At 50.8% G+C, this 17,810-nt stretch overlaps 1 protein-coding gene across 1 annotated transcript in view; it reads left to right on the top strand.

Annotated features, from left to right (window-relative positions):
* The window catches only part of TBCD (tubulin folding cofactor D), a 174,657-nt gene that overhangs the window by 47,112 nt on the left and 109,735 nt on the right, over positions 1 to 17,810 (top strand). The window contains exons 9-13 of the mRNA XM_061175155.1: positions 3 to 135; positions 4,259 to 4,395; positions 5,034 to 5,094; positions 6,151 to 6,225; positions 10,722 to 10,816. Coding sequence (XP_061031138.1) covers positions 3 to 135; positions 4,259 to 4,395; positions 5,034 to 5,094; positions 6,151 to 6,225; positions 10,722 to 10,816 — 501 coding nt within the window. The remainder of the gene's footprint in view (positions 1 to 2; positions 136 to 4,258; positions 4,396 to 5,033; positions 5,095 to 6,150; positions 6,226 to 10,721; positions 10,817 to 17,810) is intronic.

The raw sequence follows: 17,810 nt of genomic DNA, 5'->3' as shown, positions 1-17,810 counted from the left end.
AGCTGCCACCGTTCTCCAGTGCCTGGACGACTGCAGGCTCCCCGACAGCAACCAGACCCTGCTCCGGAAGCTTGGGGTGAAGCTCGTGCAGCGGCTGGGCCTGACCTTCCTGAAGCCCCAGGTGGCCAAGTGGAGGTGGGTGGACTGAGCGGTGACCGCGCGGCCAGGGTGTGTCGGGAGGCTGGCGCGGGGCCAGGTGTTTCAGGTGGCTGGACACAGCGGGCTGATTGACATGTCCTCCTGCTTTCATTTTTTCCCCAGTCTCAGGAGTGTTTCTGATTTTGAAAGGAACAACTTTTCTTTTGGTTATTTTCTGACCCCACATCTTCCAGGTAGAATCTTGAAGTGGAACTGACGACAAGGAAGGCTTGTTTCGCACTCACTGAGAGTGCCTGTCATTCAGGTGTAGGGCAGCCTCACCGGCGGGTCGCACCGTAGGGAAAGCTCCATTCTGGTCAACTCAGTCTGGGTCTTGGGCTCCTTCCTCGAGGTTTACTCAGAAAGGAGAGCTGTCTCTGCCTGTGGATGGAAACGATGCCTTAAGGGTTCTTTAGAAGTAGTGGCTCCCACGGAAACAGACTATTTACTGTGCTGGGGGTGGTACTGCATTTTAGCAGTCTTCAGTTTTATTTCAGGTATTCATATGTGTGGTTTGGGAGGAATTATTTGATTAAGTTTGTCTCCAATTATAGGAAATTCTAGAGAAGTGTGTCATGTTTTAGTGATGTTTTACTGAAATACCTTTTGGGTGTTCTGTATACAGCTTGTTCTGTAAGTTGTTTATGAGACTAAATGTTAGTGGTAACTTTGCAGATGCTGTGGAAAATTAACATTCTGTGCTGTATTAGAGTTCCCCTGAGAAACAGAACCAATTGGGGTGTGTGTGTGTGTGTGTGTGTGTGTGTAGGTGTGTGTAAAGAGACTTATCATAAGGAATTGGCTTATGCTTGTGGAGCTGGCAAGTCCCAAAATCTGGCAGGCTTGGAGGCCGGGAGGAGCTGATGTTTCAGCTTGAGTCTGAAGGCAGGAAGTACCCCTCTCACTGGGGAGAGTGAGCCTGTCTGTGATCCTCAGGCCTTCAATGGATTGGGCAAGGCCCACCACACTGGGAAGAGCAACCTGCTTTACTAAGCCCACAGCTTAAATGTTATTCTCACCCACAATCACTGTCACAGACACAACCAGAATAATGTTTGAGCAAATATCTCGGCACTGTGACCCAGTCAACTGGACACATTAAAATGAACCATCACAAGTACTCCAAGCATTTACGTGGGAAGGAGAGTAATTTAGCAGCCCAGTTACTTTGTTCAGTCTGTATCTCTCTGTACACTGAGTGTGACCATTAACGTGGGGGCTTCAGTCTCCCGTCTTGCTCTTTGTTTTCTCTCTCTTCCGTCTTTTTTTCATTTTATCCCCTCTGATACATTTTCTTTTTATCTTTTAGATTCATTCCCTTTTTGGTTACCTTCCCCTTAGGGACAGGCAGGTAACTGGCCACACTGCCCCTCCTGCTGTCTGGGACGCAGGCCTTCTCAGTTCCCCCCGCTGGGGTGTGGCCCGTGCTCCTGCAGCAGCTGCTCACGTCTCACGCGTGGCCTTTCAGTCCTTCCTGCTGGACCCACACTTCAGTGACTGCCCAGCGTTACTTGCCCTCTAGACTCTGTTTGGCTTTTGGCTTCCCAGCTGCTCTCTGATGGCGCGTCTGGGTCTCACACGCCTCACAGCTGCCTGAGGATCCAGGGAGAATTTGGGATGCCGTCTCAGCTCCCCTTCCTTCAGCATCTATCCCCACTTAGTAGCCATCTCACTAGTCATGATTTGTTTCTTCTGCCCAGCAGGATGGCGGCTATGCTCGGGCTGTACTTTCCTGTGCTGTGGTTTAGAAAGTGCCTTTGGGAGGAAGCAGAGGGGAAGTTGGGTGCTTCCCTGCTCTGAGGGATTGTAGCCCTGCCTTGGTTGTCATCTTGTGCCTGCCAGTGGTTGGTATATACACTTTGTCTAGATTTGTGGTTAAGTCAGGAGGGAAAGTCCAGTGGCAGCCTGTCTGGTCCCTGGTTGCAGGATGATATCGAGGACTTTTCCTGTGAGGTAAAGCCCTCGTGTGTCTTCATTGGAGGAGAACAGTAACCGTGTCGACAGTCGTTGCCAAGTGCCTGCTGCTTTTGCTGGGAGCTTCATGATCTTGACAGCAATCCTGTGGTGCCTGGTGACGTTCTCCCTGGTTCCGTTACCTCTTGCTGCTCTGATTCTGACAACAACTCTGATGTGTGTTTTTTTCCAGACCAGGCAGTTGTTGGACACCAGCTGGGTGTCCTACTGTGTAACTCAGTTTTGACTGTGTCTTTGTGGAGACAGCACCAGATCCTACAGGTTAAGGGCTCAGCCCACTAGACTGTCTCCCCCTACCTCAACACCTCTCCTCCCTCTGCCGACCCCAATTGCAAGTCGAGGTTGTCACCTGTGTTTCTGACAGTCTGGCTACAGGTTGGAGGGTTTGATAATTTGCTAGAGTGGCTCATAGAACTCAGAGAAATATTTTATTTGAGATTACTGGTTTATTATAAAAGGCTATAACTCAGGAATGGCTAGGTGGAAGAGATGCAGAGGGCAAGGCCTGGGGAGAGGGCACAAGGCTTCCATGCCCTCTGAGTTCACCACCCTTCCTGCTCCTCCCTGTGTTCACCAACCTGGAAGCTCTCCTAACCCACTCCTTTTTTTTGTTTTTGGCCCGGCCATGTGGCATGCAGGATCTTAGTTCCCAGACCAAGGATCAAACCTGCGCCCCCTGCAGTGGAAGCTTGGAGTCTTAACCACTGGACCTCCAGGGAAGTCTTCCTTTTGGGTTTTATTGGAGGCCTCATTGCATAGTCAGGGTTGATTAAGTCACTGGCCATTGGCAGTTGATTGAACCTCCATCTTGGGAACTGCCCACACCATCCTTGTTTCACGGAATCTGAGGCCTCAAGGCCACAGCTAAACAGTGTCTGAGTTGGCTCTGTCTCCGAAGCCCCAGTTATCTGGAACTGGACTTGGCCTTAGGCTGCGGCCCCCAATAATCATGCTGTAACTCGACCTGTCACCTTTTATGCCCCAGGCCCTGTCCTGAGATGGGGCTGCCCCAGAGTCAGGCCCAAGCGTGCCTGTCTTGCTTCTAGGAGGAGAGGTGTTCCTGGGCCTTTCTCTGCACAGGGCTTGGTCTGAGTGCTTTGTGCACATCCTCCCACCTGGCCTCGTTGCAGCCCTCTGGGTGGGGCCTCATTTTACAGATGGGAAACTGAGGCAAGCAGAGGTTCAGGGGCTGTGCAGTCAGACAGCTGAGCTGGCCTATGCTGCTTGCCCCTTCATGGCGCTGCGGGAGATGATGCTGGTGGCCTCAGCAGGTGGGGCGGGGGGTGTGGGCGGCAGGAAGTGGTGAGAGCCATTCAGGAGGCAGGATCTGTGGGAGCTGGCATGGACCAGCTGTGGCCCCTGGTGTGGAAGGCGGCGTCTGGCCCGGAGGCAGGGGGTGGGGCTCTGCTCAGGTGGGACCTGGAGGCAGAGCCTGTGGAAATAAGGCCAAGGCCAGTGGGTTCAAACGTGCCCTCCCTGCCATTTCTGTTGGGTGCATTCTTTTTTTAAAAAATACTTTTTAAAAAAAAAATTTATTTATTTTTGGCTGCGTTGGGTCTTCGTTGCTGCGCGCGGGCTTTCTCTAGTTGCGGCGAGCGGGGGCTGCTCTTTGTTGAGGTGCGCGGGCTTCTCATTGCGGTGGTTTCTCTTGTTGTGGAGCACGGGCTCTAGGCACACAGGCTTTAGTGGTTGTGGCTCACGGGCTCTAGAGCACAGGCTCAGTAGTTGTGGCTCATGGGCTTAGTTGCTCCACGGCATGTGGGATCTTCCCAGACCAGGGCTCGAACCCGTGTCCCCTGCATTGGCAGGTGGATTCTTAACCACTGTGCTACCAGGGAAGCCCTGTTGGGTGTATTCTTGTTGTCACGCTTTGTCACCTGCCTTTCTGCTAAGAAAGCCTTCCGACACGTGAGGGTTTCTGAGTCATCTAGAAGGTGAATCTATGTTCTGTGGCTAAGATGAGGTTGTTGTCTTCCTTGACGATCCATGCTGGTGACAGTTACTGCTCAGTTTCCTTCCTGTCCATCCTGTACCTGTAAAGCACATGGAATTTTCACAGTGACACTAAATTGTTGAATTCAGTCATCAGGATCTTCTAGCTCCAAGTTGTCGCAGCAGGTCTGAGGTGTTTGTTTGCTCCTTGCAGGTACCAGCGTGGCTGCCGCTCCTTGGTTGCGAGCCTGCAGCTCAGCGTCCAGAGTCCTAGAGATCCAGGGATACAGGCCGAGACCCCTGACAGCGACGGAGAGGACGACGTCCCCGAGGAGGTGGAGAGCGTGATAGGTAAGTGGGGGCCACCTCATCTCGGCCTGCAGGGGACCTGGCCCCACCTCTGGTCTTTGCAGGGTGGGAGGTGAGGCTGGGGCTGTGTGCATCTGCTGTCTCCCCCGCCCCCTGTTGCGGCCCTGGACTGCCCTAGTCGCAGTGCGCCTGTGCAGCTCCACAGGCTCCGTCCTGCCTCCGCATCAGGCTTCCTGTGCTGCCATGTGCCCTCCACCAGGGCTTCCACTGACCGGCTTGCAAGGCCTGTACTGCTTGGGAGCCCTCTGTGCGGCCTTTCCTAGCGGCTGACCATTTCTAAGATCCTGTCCCTAGGAGGGCTGCTCTCTGCAGCTTCTGGCAGAGGCTGTTTTCTCTGGGAAGCCTCCCTCATCGGCCTCTGGCCTTCCTCGCTGGTGCTCTCTGCCCAGCGACTGTTAGGAGCTATGACAGAAATTGCCCTTCAATGATGATTTAAAGACACACAGAAGGAAATGTTCTTTTATTGTGATTAGAATTGAGATTCTTCATGTAATTGCCTTTATGGTACTGTTTTGAGTCATGTGCAGGGTGGGTTACCTTAAAGCTGGGAACTGAGAGCTCATCTAGAACTCTGGGTGGTTCCGTGGGGCTCACAGACCGGCCTTCCTGTGTTCTTCCAGAGCAGCTGCTGATTGGGCTGAAGGACAAGGACACGATCGTGCGGTGGTCTGCGGCCAAAGGGTAGGTGACTGCACTTGGTTGGGGGGCTGGGCTGGGGGCTCACAGCTTATGCCCCAGATGCCTGTAGGTCTACTGAGTCTTCTTAATCATTCTGTACTTCCTGTGGAATTGGAGGGCTGCAAACAGCTCCGAGAGTTTTAAAAGGTAGAATGATTTTTTCCTAATTTACATTTACTGCTTTTTGTTCTAATTTTCAAGAAGATCACTGAGGTTGGTCAGTGGCTTCTTCATTTTCTTGCCCTTCTGGCTGGAATGAGCACATTTGCCTTTTTTACCTTCAGGTGTTCCTTTCCTTGCTCCTCACGTCCTCGCTGCCACGACCCCCACCTCCTGCCTCCGCAGCTAGGGGCGGCCCCCCATGTAGGCAGTGGATGCTGCACGGCCTCACTGGATTCCAGAGCCCCCAGGAGGGGCTGGCATCCCCCTCTGCTACGCCTGAGGGAACAGCCAACACAGGCGCCCGGGTGCACCCAGTGGGGCCAGGGCGGGTTAGGGGGCAGAGTACAAAGGAGATGTTGTGGAGAAAAGGAAAATGGGTGAAGGTGCCCGTGGGCCCTCCCCACAGAGGTTCCGGGTGTCTGTGCCAATCCACTCACATAGCGAATGCCGGAGTGAGGAGGCTCACACGGGGGCTTTTGGCCAACCTCGGAGCCCAAAGTGTTGTCTGCTTGGAGTACGATGGGCTGGGAGGGTGGGCCTTTCTGGGGCGCTGCTGGCCGGGACCCAGCCTGGGCAGTGACCTGATGGGAGCTGGCCCGGTTGGCATGCAGCATGGGATGGACCTTGGTGGCCTGAGCTGGGAGCCGTTGACTGTCTGAGAAGTGCACCTGCCCTGTGGGCTCCCTTTGCCTTGGTCCCCCAGGTGCCTGTCCTGTCTCGTCTCTGTATGTCAGTGTGATGGGCTCCCTGATGGGGCAGGTGGCCTTTATGGAGCAGAATCAGCCTCTTTGCCATCCTCTGGAGAGAAGGACAGTCACTCGGGACGTTCCTAGTGTAGTGTGTGCCCTCGACGGGCTGGTGATGCTGACAGCTGCTGACGTTGCTTCTCCTTTTCAGAATCGGTAGGTTGGCTGGAAGACTTCCCAAAGAGCTGGCGGATGATGTGGCCGGGTCTGTGCTGGACTGTTTCAGGTATGTGGGGAGATCAGAGGGGTAGATGTGTTTCTGGGTAGGAGCAGTGGCTTTTCTTTCCTTACTTCCTCCTACGTTTTCTTTCAGTTGAGCTAGTTATCAGATTCTCTGAAGCCATTTCTTTTCCTTTTGAAGTTACATTTGAGGACTCTAGTTATTTCTTATATATTTCTTGTGTGTGTGTGTGTGTGTGTGTGTGTGTGTGTGTGTGTGTTCCCCTAATATGTCTTTTTTTTTTTTAAATTGGGGTATAGTTTTACAATGTTGTGTTAGTTTCTATTGTACAGTGAAGTGGAGCTCCCTGTGCTACACATTAGTTGTCTATTTTATACATATTAGTATATAGTTAATCCTAATCTCCCAATTCATCCCACCCTGCTGTATTTCTTTTGTCAGCTTAGACTCCATTACATTTAAAAACCTTAAGGAGAAAGAAGTCAGTTTTATGCGTGTCCACACATAGAAACGTATCCTTCAAGGAAACCTGTTTTCATTGGAATGAAACCAGGGCTGCCCTGTGCGAGAGAGTTTTCTGTGATGACGGCCTGTTCTAGATCTGGGGCTGTTGAGATCTTAAAAGAGGCTAGTGTGACTGAGGTCTGAATTCCAAATTTTATTTAATTTCATCAGATTTAAATCTAATAGCCACACGTGCCAATGGTTGTGCTGCATCTGTCCTCACCTCTCAGGGGATCCTGGGGACCCTCGGCGTGCCCGAGGTGCAGGTGTGGGCCGGGAGGTGCAGGTGGCAGGTGTGGGAGTTTGAGCCTGGGGCCTGCAGGCCAGGGGCAAAGGGCAGAGCCCCGAGCAGCGCAGGTGGGCTGGGGGAGGCCCCGTTAGTGCAGCTGCTCACCAGGACTCTTGCCCTGCTTGCCCCTTGGTTTCAGAAGCAGGTGATTTGAGAATGGGTGTTGTGTTCGGCCCCCAGTTGTGGTCCCACCCTTGTCAGCCGGTTGCTTCTCTTCTTGGGACCCCCATGCATGTGAGAGCTGTGCTGTTGGAGTTCATGGGCACTCAGGCCTCGGTCACCAAGCCGGCCCACGGGGTCCCAGGGACGCGGCTCCTCCTGCCCTGGACCCCGAGCCTGCGTGGTGAGGTTTAAGGACTGCAGGAGACAGTTTCACACTACTGTTTCAGAGTAATGTTGCGTGTGTGGCCACTGTGTCTTCCTGTGGCAGAAGACATGTGCTCCTTCGCGGGACCCTGTAGAACCGTGGGTCTGCATGATGACTCTGCTGGCTTGTTGTAGGGTGTCTTCCTGGAGTTCTTTTTTGGCGGCTTGCTGATGGGCACGAGATGACGCGGGCACCCCACTGGTCCTGGGCGAAGAGGTGTGGGTTCAGGGCAACCAGGGGCGTGGGGGGTTTGGGAGGATGGAGGAGCCAGGGCCTCCAGCCTTTCCTCCCAACCGCTTCCCCTGGGGAGGCTGTCTGCCTCAAGCGCTTCGCTTTCCTCTTTCCTTCCGCAGAGTGTTTCCGCACAGCACTCCGGCTGTTTGAAGCCGTCTTTGTCCAGCCCTTCCTTCTGCTGCTCCTTCTGCAGTCTCCCCTCCCATGCGCTCCTTGGTCCCCTCCCGTCCAGCTCTCAAACCCCGTCACTTCTCTAGCCGCTGTGCCTCTGCCTCAAGGGCTGTGAGCCCTTCACCCCAACATGTCTCCCCGAACGCTAACATCTTTTCTCCCAAAACATGCTTCTCTGGTCAGATGTACGTTCCTTTCTCTCGGCCTGCAACCTTAGTCCAGTTTCACTCGTCCTAGTTAATCTCCAAACGCTGCTTTGCCTTTATTTTGTCGTTTTAATGAATTCCTCTGATCTTTGTGTCTGGGTTGTGGAGAGTAGAAATGGTCTCACTGCTCCGGATTCCCAAGGCCAGAAGACCAACGCAACATTGAGGGAAGGGGCCTGAGTGGGCCCTCGGGGAGGCAGTCTTTCCCTGGACAGGACCGCACACAATGGGCGTGAAACTCCTGATTGCAGAACAGGCCGTAGAAAGGAGTCAGCGCAGATGGGGAGAAGCAGGGACCAGCTGGGCTGGGGTGTGAGGTTGGCAGGGCGGCTGGGCCGGCTGGCGACCCAGCACAGAGGCCGCTCTGGTCTCCTCCCTCCTTTTGTGTCCTCCTGGGGTATGTGGTGAGCCGCCAGCCATTTCTGCAGGGGGTCAGAAATAGGACATTAATTCCCTCACATGTAAGAACACCCGACTCCTGGGACTGTTACCTCGCGCCCTGCCCTGTTTCTGGGCCAGATTATGTGGCTGGGGCCTCCCACTGAGTCCCACAGGACCTCCTCCGGCCCTCTGCTCCCCTCCCAGGTCCCGCCCCAGAATGTGCAGGTGCCCTTCAGTACCTGCACTCCCCCTCCCCTCCCACCACTTAGAAAACCACGCGTTAGCCCCTCGATGGCCTCAGGACAGGATCCCAGAGATGGTGCCCAGACCCACCACCAGTCCAGGGTGGGTGCAAGCAGCCTGCGCCGGGAGGCCTTGCCGGGTCCTCTGTGTCTGGCATCTGCACTAAGCCCGCGGGGGTCCCCAGTCAGCAGACGGGCCTCAGCCCTGCGGCCTGGGTCCTGGGTGTGCCATGGTGGTGCTGCTGTGGCCGCAGGAGCAGCCCTGTCTCAGCAGGAAGTGCTCTTCACGGCTCCTTCCCAGGCTTTTCCTTGAGTTCTAGTGCTGTTTTGCAGTTAAAAGTTCAGAAGGAGACGAAGGTGATGGGGTGTCCCCCTCTGCTCTGCACTCTGCACGCACCGTCCCCCTTTCTCCGTGTCATTCTAGGGACAGTGGGTATGAGGTGGGTGGAAGGATAAGAACTTCTTCTCCGCTCATCCCACACCCTCCACGCCGCCCCACTCTGCTCTTCCAGGTGGTCCTCAGTGGGTGCCCTTGCTGATGTGAGGCCAGTGGCCCCGAGCCCGTCTTGGCCTCTCTCTCCCGAACCTGCTGTCTCGGCCCTTCTGTTTGCTGTTGTCTCCACTCCTCTGAGACCCTGGGCCCTCCCGTGGTTGTCTGGGGCTTGGCTCTGGGGCAGGAGCTCGCCCTCAGGCACTGGGCGCTCTGGCGGTACTCGGTACTCTGCGTCCTAGTGTCTGCGTCCATTCCCGCTGTGCAGGTTAGGCCTTGGAGAGGGTCCACGTCCTCCTGGAGCGGGCAGAGCAGAGGCAGCAGTGCAGGCAGGACGCCGTGGTCCTCCTCGGTCCCCCTTGGGCCACAGGCATTTTACAGCCCGACACAAGGTCCTGCACTGTCCACAGCTGTTGATGAGCGACAGCGCACACACGTTTAGTTGAGAAACAAAGGTGTGACTGGCGATTGTTTTAGTGATAATTGAGTCATCGTACTGCTGACCTTTTATCAGGTTCTTCCAAATGTTATTAAATCTTTTATGGAAAGCATAAAGCACTTCTCTCCAACTAAAATCCTGAAGTACACAAAGTACAATATTAAATTGTAGAAACGGTCATATAGTCTTTGGGACAGACATTTAATAAACATCTGGAACTTAAGAAAGTTATAATTGGAATTGAGTCACTGGTTGCTGGCGAGGTCCAGGGCAGCTTTTGTGTCTGTCTTGGTCAGCATGTCTCCGCAGAGCCCAGAGCAGGGTCTGGCACGTGGGAGACACTGCTAAGTGTATTTTGAGTGAAAAGATAAGCCTAGTTTCTATCCTATCTGAGTATTCTTGTGTTTGTTGCCAGCCAGTGATGCAATTTATTTGGTTTTCCTAAACATTTCTTTGCCATCAAATTAATTTATTCAGAATTGGAGAGAGTCCTATAATTTCTCTGGTTTTTTGGGTGAAGTATATTTCCATGTTTATTTTGGCGGCCAAGTGTGGAAACTCTCAGAACAGTTATTGATGTAAGAAACAGTTATTGATGTAAGAAAGAGTCATTCTCTCTAGTTATAATGCCAGAGCTGCACCTTTAAACATGAGAGCTTCCAAACCACTTCAGGAAAGTTTTATTAAATACGAAAGTTTGCTTATGAGTTGACTGGCTTTTCAATTGTTTATTGAAAGTCTGTTTCAAACAGTACAAAAAAAGTTCTGTATATGCCGTTTTATTCTAACTTCCTAATCTCAATATTCATCATTCAGGCCAGCAGGGGCTCCAAGAAAAGGGGGTCTCCTTGCCCTTCCTGCTAACATTTTCCTAACCTTCATTTGGTGCAGTCACTGTGTTGTGAGCCCAGCGTTTCTTGAGCGGCGCGACTGCTTAAACGGCTGAGAGAGCTAGCTGCTCTGGCCCGAAGGTGCAGTGGGCACGTGTGTGGGCTGCTCTCCCTGGGGCGTGTGAGGCTGACCCAGGATTTTTACTCATTCTCCAGAGATCTGAACATGGCCGTTATCTTCAGTTGATTTGGAGTACTTTATCTCGTTACTGACCGATATTTTATAAACTCACTCAGGGTTTTAGTGAGGCTTTTGGCCCAGGGCGTGGACTTTCACTCTGGGCTCTGGGGGGCATCGTGCTGGGTCTCAGGCTCTTTGTGCTTTCAGTTTCCAGGAGACAGACAACGCCTGGCATGGCGGGTGTCTGGCGCTGGCGGAACTGAGCAGACGAGGCCTGTTGCTCCCTTCCCGACTCCCGGACGGTGAGTATGAAGCTCAGTTTTGTGTGGTCAAGACCATTTGTGCATGTCGAGGTGCTTCATCTGGCCCCCTCCCCAGTGTGGCCAGCTGTTAGCACACACCACGCCTCTGCCCTCCCTGACCATCATGAGTGTTGCAGGAGAGAGCCCTCCAGACCTGTGCTCTGAGCCTTCTTTCTTATGTTGGCCTTTCTGATTCCCGATGCCTCTTCTCCCCGCTGTGAAATTTTAATAGCACATGTACACTGTAGGTCTGGATTTGGAGGGCCGCGAGCTGTTGCGATGTCTGAGATTGTCTTGTCCCGCAGAACCAGTTTCACCCTCATGAGGGTGCTACCGCCCGTTAAGAATGTGTGCACTGCCGCTGCGTTTAGCCCCTGGAGTGACATCATGGTTCTTGGGAACAAGGCTCACGCCAGTGAGGGGCTGGGGAGGAAGCTCGGCAGTGGGCCTGAGCAGGGGCACAGTGCGGCTGGTGCAGATGGACCACTGAACTCCAGGCCTGCGCGTGCCAGCTCTCGGGCCCGGCCGCATGGGGGCGCTTGTCTGTGGTGGGTGGGGACTGTCCCTGGGAGCGGCCCGCTGCGCCTCTGTGGACAGAAGGGAGGGATGCCTGTGAAGGATGGAGAGGGCCCTGTGCGGGAGTGTGTCACCACAGACACCGTGTACCCCGAGGGCGACTTCTGTCCGGAACAAGGATGTCTGTGCAAAGAAGGGTGCAGCTCAGCAGCTGAGCTGTGGGGGTGTTGCAGGTGCTGGCTGTGCGCTTGGCGTTGTGAAGCACAAGCAGGGCAGAGGACCCTCGGTTTCTATGGTCTCTTTCTGCTTATTCTTGTAGCAGCTTTACTGAGATACGATTTTTTAAAAAATATTTATTTGTTTATTTGGTTGCGCTAGGTCTTAGTTGCGGCCCGTGGGCTCCTTAGTTGCGGCTCCAGGGCTCGTTAGTTGTGGCATGTGGGCTCCCCAGTTGTGGCATGCGAACTCTTAGCTGCAGCACGCATGTGGGATCTAGTTCCCTGACCAGGGATCGAACCCGGGCCCCCTGCATTGGGAGCGCGGAGTCTTACCCACTGTGCCGCCAGGGAAGTCCCTGAGATATGATTTATATACCATAAAGTTCACCCATTTAAAGCGTTCAGTTCAGTGGTGTATAGTATATTTACAGAGTTGTGCAACCACCATCTTAATCTAATCTCATTTTCCCTCAAAGAAACCCTATACTCAGGAAAAGTCATTCCCCATTTTCCCTCAACGCCACCAGCCCTAGACAACCACTGATCTTTTTCTGTCTCTATAACTTTGCCTTTTCTGGGCACTTTATATAAATGGAATCTCCGGTAGTGGTCTTTCGTGTCTGACCTCTTTCACTTAGTGTAATGTTTTTAACATTCATCCCTACTGCACCACGTAGCAGTAGTACTTCATTCCTTTTTATGGCTGAGTAATCATTGTATGGGTACACATTTGTTTTATCCCGTCATCGTTGATGGACATTTGGGTTTTCACCTTTGGTGATTATGAATAATGCTGCCCTGAACATTTGTATACAAGTTTTTGTGTGGACATGTGATTTGAGTTCTCTTGGGTATAGACCTACGAGTGGAATTGCTGGATCACATGCTAAAAGTTCTGTCTTGAACTTTTTGAGGAACTGCAAACCCTTTTCCAAAATGGTTGTACCACTTTACATTCCTCCAGCTGCGTATGAGGGTTCCAATTTCCGCCCATCCTCTCCAACACTTGTTTTTCTTTTTTTTTTTGAAAATAGCCATCCTAGTGGGTGTAAAGTGGTATCTTACTGTGGTTTTGATTTGCATCTCCCTACTGACTAATGGTGTTGAGCATCTTTTCATGTGCTTCTTGGCCATTTGGATATGTTCATTGGCAAAATGTCTATTCACGTCCTTTGCTAATTTAAAAAATTGGGTTATTTGTCTTTATTGTTATGAGTTCTTTACAGATACGTCTGTTATCAGATGTATGATTTGTGGATATTTTCTCTCCTCTGTGGTTGTCTTGTCACTTTCCCAATGGTATTGTTTGATGCGCCGAAGTTGTAAGTTTTAAGTCTGGTTATCAGTCTTCTCTTTTGTTGCTTGTGCCCCTGGTGTCATATCTAAGAAGTCATTGCCTACCCCAAGGCCACGGAGATGTACTACTGTGCTTTTATTTACTCTTGTTCCATCCTAAGTGACTTACACATTTATTTGTGAAAATAGATGTGTGTGGGTGTGTGGGTATGTGAGGGTGTGGTGGGTCAAGAGGAAGTCTCCGCCTGTGTGGTGCCGACTCCAGTTTAACTTGAAGGAGACCAAAGCCCTCTCTCTGCTTTTCATGCCTGAGACCCGCTGGCATGTGTGTGTCTGTCGTATCTCATGATGTCAGCAGTGTCCACCGACCACAAGCAGCCAGAATGAGAGTGTTGTTGTAGATGAAAAGTGTCAAGCTGTGGCCAAAAAACTGAGATGTCACATATGATGAGTTGGCCCATGATCTTCACTTGAGTGGCTGGCTGCCTCTTGCCTGTGGTGCCCTCCACGTGGGTTGAGCCTCTCTGCAGACCTTTTGCGTGGCTGGTGGGTTGTGGAGCTGCACTGTCTCCTGCCTGGGAGGGGTCGTGCAGGCGACAGTGGTCTTGTCCTGGAGTAGGCTCCAGAGGTGATGGGTCTAACACTTACTGTTCATTTTTCTTTACTCTCTTTTCTCCTGCTCCTCAGACTGGATAGTTTGGATTGCCCTGTCTTCAGGTTCTCTGGTCCTTCCTTCTGCCTGCTCAGATCTGCTGTTGTTCTCCTTCCTCAGCTGAATTTTTCATTTCAGTTACTCTATTTTCAGTTATGGAATTTCTTTGTGGTCTCTATTATAGTCTGTCTCTTTATTGACATTCTCTGTTTATTCAGACGTTGTTCTCTTGTTTCCTTTAGCTCTTGGAGCTTATTTGAGATAATTGATTTAGGGTATTTGTCTTGACACTGTCTAGCCTTCCTCAGGGGTGGTTTCTGTCAATTTCTTTTTCTTCCTGTGAATGGACCATAGTTTTCTGTTTCTTTGTGTGCCTTGTTATTTTTTGGTTGAAAACTGGACATTCTGACATATTATTATGTGATAACTCTGGAAACCAGGTTCTCCTCCCTTGCCAGCAGTTTGCTGCTGTTGCTGTTGAAGACTGTTAGTCGTCTCTTTTTTTTTTTTTTATTTTTTAGTCGTCTCTTTATTTAGTGACTTTTTCCAGACTTTTTTTTTGCAACGACTGTATTCCCTGTTATGTTTGGTCACTGAAGTCTCTGTTCTGTTATCTTAGCATTTAGCCAGTGACCTAACAGAGGTTTCTTTTTCTTTTTTTCCTTTGACTGCATTGGGTCTTTGTTGCTGTGCGTGGGCTTTCTCTAGTTGCGGCGGGCGGGGGCTACTGTTTATTGCGGTGTGCAGGCTTCTCATTGTGGTGGCTTCTTTCATTGTGGAGCATGGGCTCTAGGTGCGTGGGCTTTGGTAGTTGCAGCACACAGGCTCAGTAGTTGCAGCATGCGGGCCCTAGAGTGCGCAGGCTTCCATAGATGTGGTACGTGGGCTCAGTAGTTGGGGCATGCGGGCTTCAGTAGTTGTGGCACGTGGGCTCAGTAGTTGTGGCTCGTGGGCTTAGTTGCTCTGCGGCATGTGGGATCTTCCCGGACCAGGGATCAAACCTGTGTCACCTGCATTGGCAGGAGGATTCTTAACCACTGTCCCACCAGGGAAGTCCCCAGAGGTTTCTTAAATGCTGAAATTTAGTAGCCTCCTTCTTCACTAAGCACTCCCCTGGTTGCGGCAGGTTTTTGATTAGATTCCAGAGTGCTGAAAAACTTGATTCTCTCTGTTTTTGCCAGCTTACTGGTTGGTTTGGTGGACGGACCAATTCGTGGCGCTCCCTACTTGGTTGTATTCTGCGACATCATCCAAAAACTAGCATCTGAATAGCATTCTAGTGTTAGTCTGGGTACTCTGAGAAGACACCAAGACAGGGTGAACTGTGCAGTTATTAGGGAAATGCTGGTAAGGGTGGCAGAGCCACCGTCTGATCCCAAGAGCTGTGGGGCTGGGGTAGGGGTGGCGGTGTCCTGGTGGGCTGTGTGGTCTAAGGAAGGGCTTCTGGGGGGGGGTGGTCCTCAAGCCAAAGTCAGCCTCAGAGGCATTCCTGTCTTTCTGGAAGGGGCCGCAAGTTGTGGCTGCCGCACCACCTCCCTGGTGGAGTGGCCGTGGGGCCTGGGGTCAGCCTGCGCCGGTGGGTGAGTCCTGGCTGTGGCCACAGCCTTCATTTGCAGAGTGCTGACCTCTCTTGTCTCCTGACCAGTCCCTCCCCATGGTCCTTTGTGCCTGGGTTCCCACTCTTCACTGCTCCTGACCCCTCCTGGCACTTTCCCATTCTCCTGATGATTGTGCGCTTTCCTGATTTTTAACCTTTGTGCAGTTTTGAGCTGTTTGGACATTCCAGCCTGTAAGAAAAGTGACAGCCATAATGAGACGTCTGTGGCTTAGTGTGTGGAGTAGGAGTTGTGTTTTTCTATATTAAAATGCTTTTCTCCTTGAGTGAAAGTGGGTGTGTGCTTCATTTCATACTCAGCCCTCTCCCGCCCTTGGGAGCGGAGTATTTTGGTCGAAGATTAAACCAGGGGTAGGGGTAGATGGCTGTGGGCTGCTGGTGAGCCTGTTGCAAAGGGGCTTGTTAGTACTTTTGTTTTCTTCAGTGTGAATTCAAGGATCCGTTTAGAAGTTATTTTCAGCTTTTTTGGGATATATAGTTCACCTAACATACAGTTTACCTATTTTAAGTATCTAAGTCAATGGCTTTAGTCTATTACACTATTAATTTTTAAAAAACATTTTAGAATATATATGACATAGAAATCTGCCATATTAATGATTTTTAAGTGTACGATTCAGTGGCATTAGCCACATTTACGATGTTGTACAACCATTACTATCACCATCTATTTCCAAAACTTTTCATGTTCCCAAACAGAAACTCTGTCCCCCTTAAACACTAATTCCCCCTTCCCCCTCCCCTCAGCCCCGACACCCATGAATCTATCTGCCTCTGTGAGTTTGCCTGCTCTGGGGAACCTCATATAAGTGGAGTCATGCAAGATTTGTCCTTTGTGTCTGACTTACTTCATTTAGAATTTCTTTTTTTTTAAACTTTTTATTTTTATTTATTTGTTTATTTACTTATTTATTTGGTTGCACTGGGTCTTAGTTGCGGCAGGTGGGCTCCTTAGTTGCAGCTCGTGGGCTCCTTAGTTGTGGCGTGCGAACTCTTAGTTGCAGCATGCATGTGGGATCTAGTTCCCTGACCAGGGATTGAACCCGGGCCCCCTGCATTGGGAGCACAGAGTCTTATCCACTGCGCCACCAGGGAAGTTCCTTACTCAGAATTTCAAGGTTAAATTCATGTTGTAGCTTGTGCCACGACCTCATTCCTTTTTATGGCTGAATAATATTCCTTTGTGTGGATGGACCACCTGTTATCTGTTCATCTGTCAGTGGACACTTGGGTTATTTCCATTTTTTCACTATTGTGAATAATGCTGCTAATGAACATTGGGTGCATGTATCTGTTTGAATCCCTGTTTTCATTTCTTTTAGGTGTATGCCTAGGAGTGGAATTGCTGGGTTACATGGTAATTCTGTATTTAACTTTTTGAGGGTTTATCGCTTTTTGTATGTAAAGGTTAGAAACTTCCAGCTCTGAAGTCGGGTTATATGTGAATGAAGAAACGTACTGTCATTGAAAAACCACCAAGATTGGTTTTTTTTCTTTTTTTTGTTACAAAGATCTAAGACCCCATGGTGCTTGTAAGGATAGTTACAGAGAGTCTGCATGGTTTCTGCGGCTGTGTGTGTGCAGGTGACCTTTTGGAGCAACTGCATTGGGTGGGAGGAGTCCACAGGGCTGAAGGCACACATGGCTCCACCGTGAACATCTGTAGGCAGCGCTGGGCGCCCGGCCTGTGTGGTTGCAGGAGACCGGACAGTCGTTAACCGTCTCTGGTTCCTCTTCTTGTCACTTAAGATGGTGGCGGACAGTTGTGGGTGACCTATACAACAGTGTCCTCAGAATCTTTGGGCCCCGGAAGGTTTATGTTCTTGTGTGTAAGGCACGAGGCGAGAGCTTGTCTCTAGGGCGTGAGGCTTTGGGCCCCAATCCTGGAGGCTTCTGAGGCCTGGCTCTGCTTCCCACAGGGTATGGACTTGTTGGAAGGCAGGGGTACCCTGTTTTTGGTCTTTGTCAAAGCATATTGGTATATAAAAAAAGGAGAGCCCAGGCATGCCAGTGAAGGCTGCACAGGTGTGCATCGGTTTCTGGTCGTGACAGTGCATGCATTGGGTTAGTGGTTGTGTGGCTGTCTGCAGGCACACCTCGGACGGGTGGCAGGGGCTCGTGGGCCATCCTGGATGGTTTAGGGGCAGTTTGTAACAGCGGCCTCCTATTTGCCTTAAAAGAATATGACAAGCTCTGCATCCCTCTTGTGAGTTGATATCAATGGTTTTGTATAGATTTAACTTGCTGCAAGGCAGGTTATTTGCCATCCTGAATAGTGTCATTTTAAAACAAAGCTACTGCATCACTGTTTTAAATATGTCGGGTGGAATCCAGTCATCATGGTACCTTGGAATCCACCATCCTCCATCTAAAATGCAGGGATTTTATTCTTTGTCTCCTTGAACCTGTATTTCCATTTACTTTTCCTAGAGAATTTTTCCTTAATGTAACATGTTTCTGTGCTTGAGAATCTTTTGCTGATCTCCCTGTCAAGTATCTTCAGCAAGAGGATGTCTGTGAATGCAAACTTTAACTCTAACATTTTGTTCTGCCAAAAGGTAGTAAGTATTTAAGTTTTCTAGATTGAGTTTTTACAGGATTAGTTATTAGTACAAACTTGATCAAAACAACTGAAAATAACATTTTATTGGAATGCAACTATTAACAAGATGGGTTTTTAGTTCAGGCTATCTTTCG

The sequence above is a fragment of the Eubalaena glacialis genome, chromosome 19, assembly GCF_028564815.1.
Source record: "Eubalaena glacialis isolate mEubGla1 chromosome 19, mEubGla1.1.hap2.+ XY, whole genome shotgun sequence".
Lineage (NCBI taxonomy): Eukaryota > Metazoa > Chordata > Mammalia > Artiodactyla > Balaenidae > Eubalaena > Eubalaena glacialis.
This window is presented reverse-complemented; position numbering and strand designations above follow the sequence as displayed.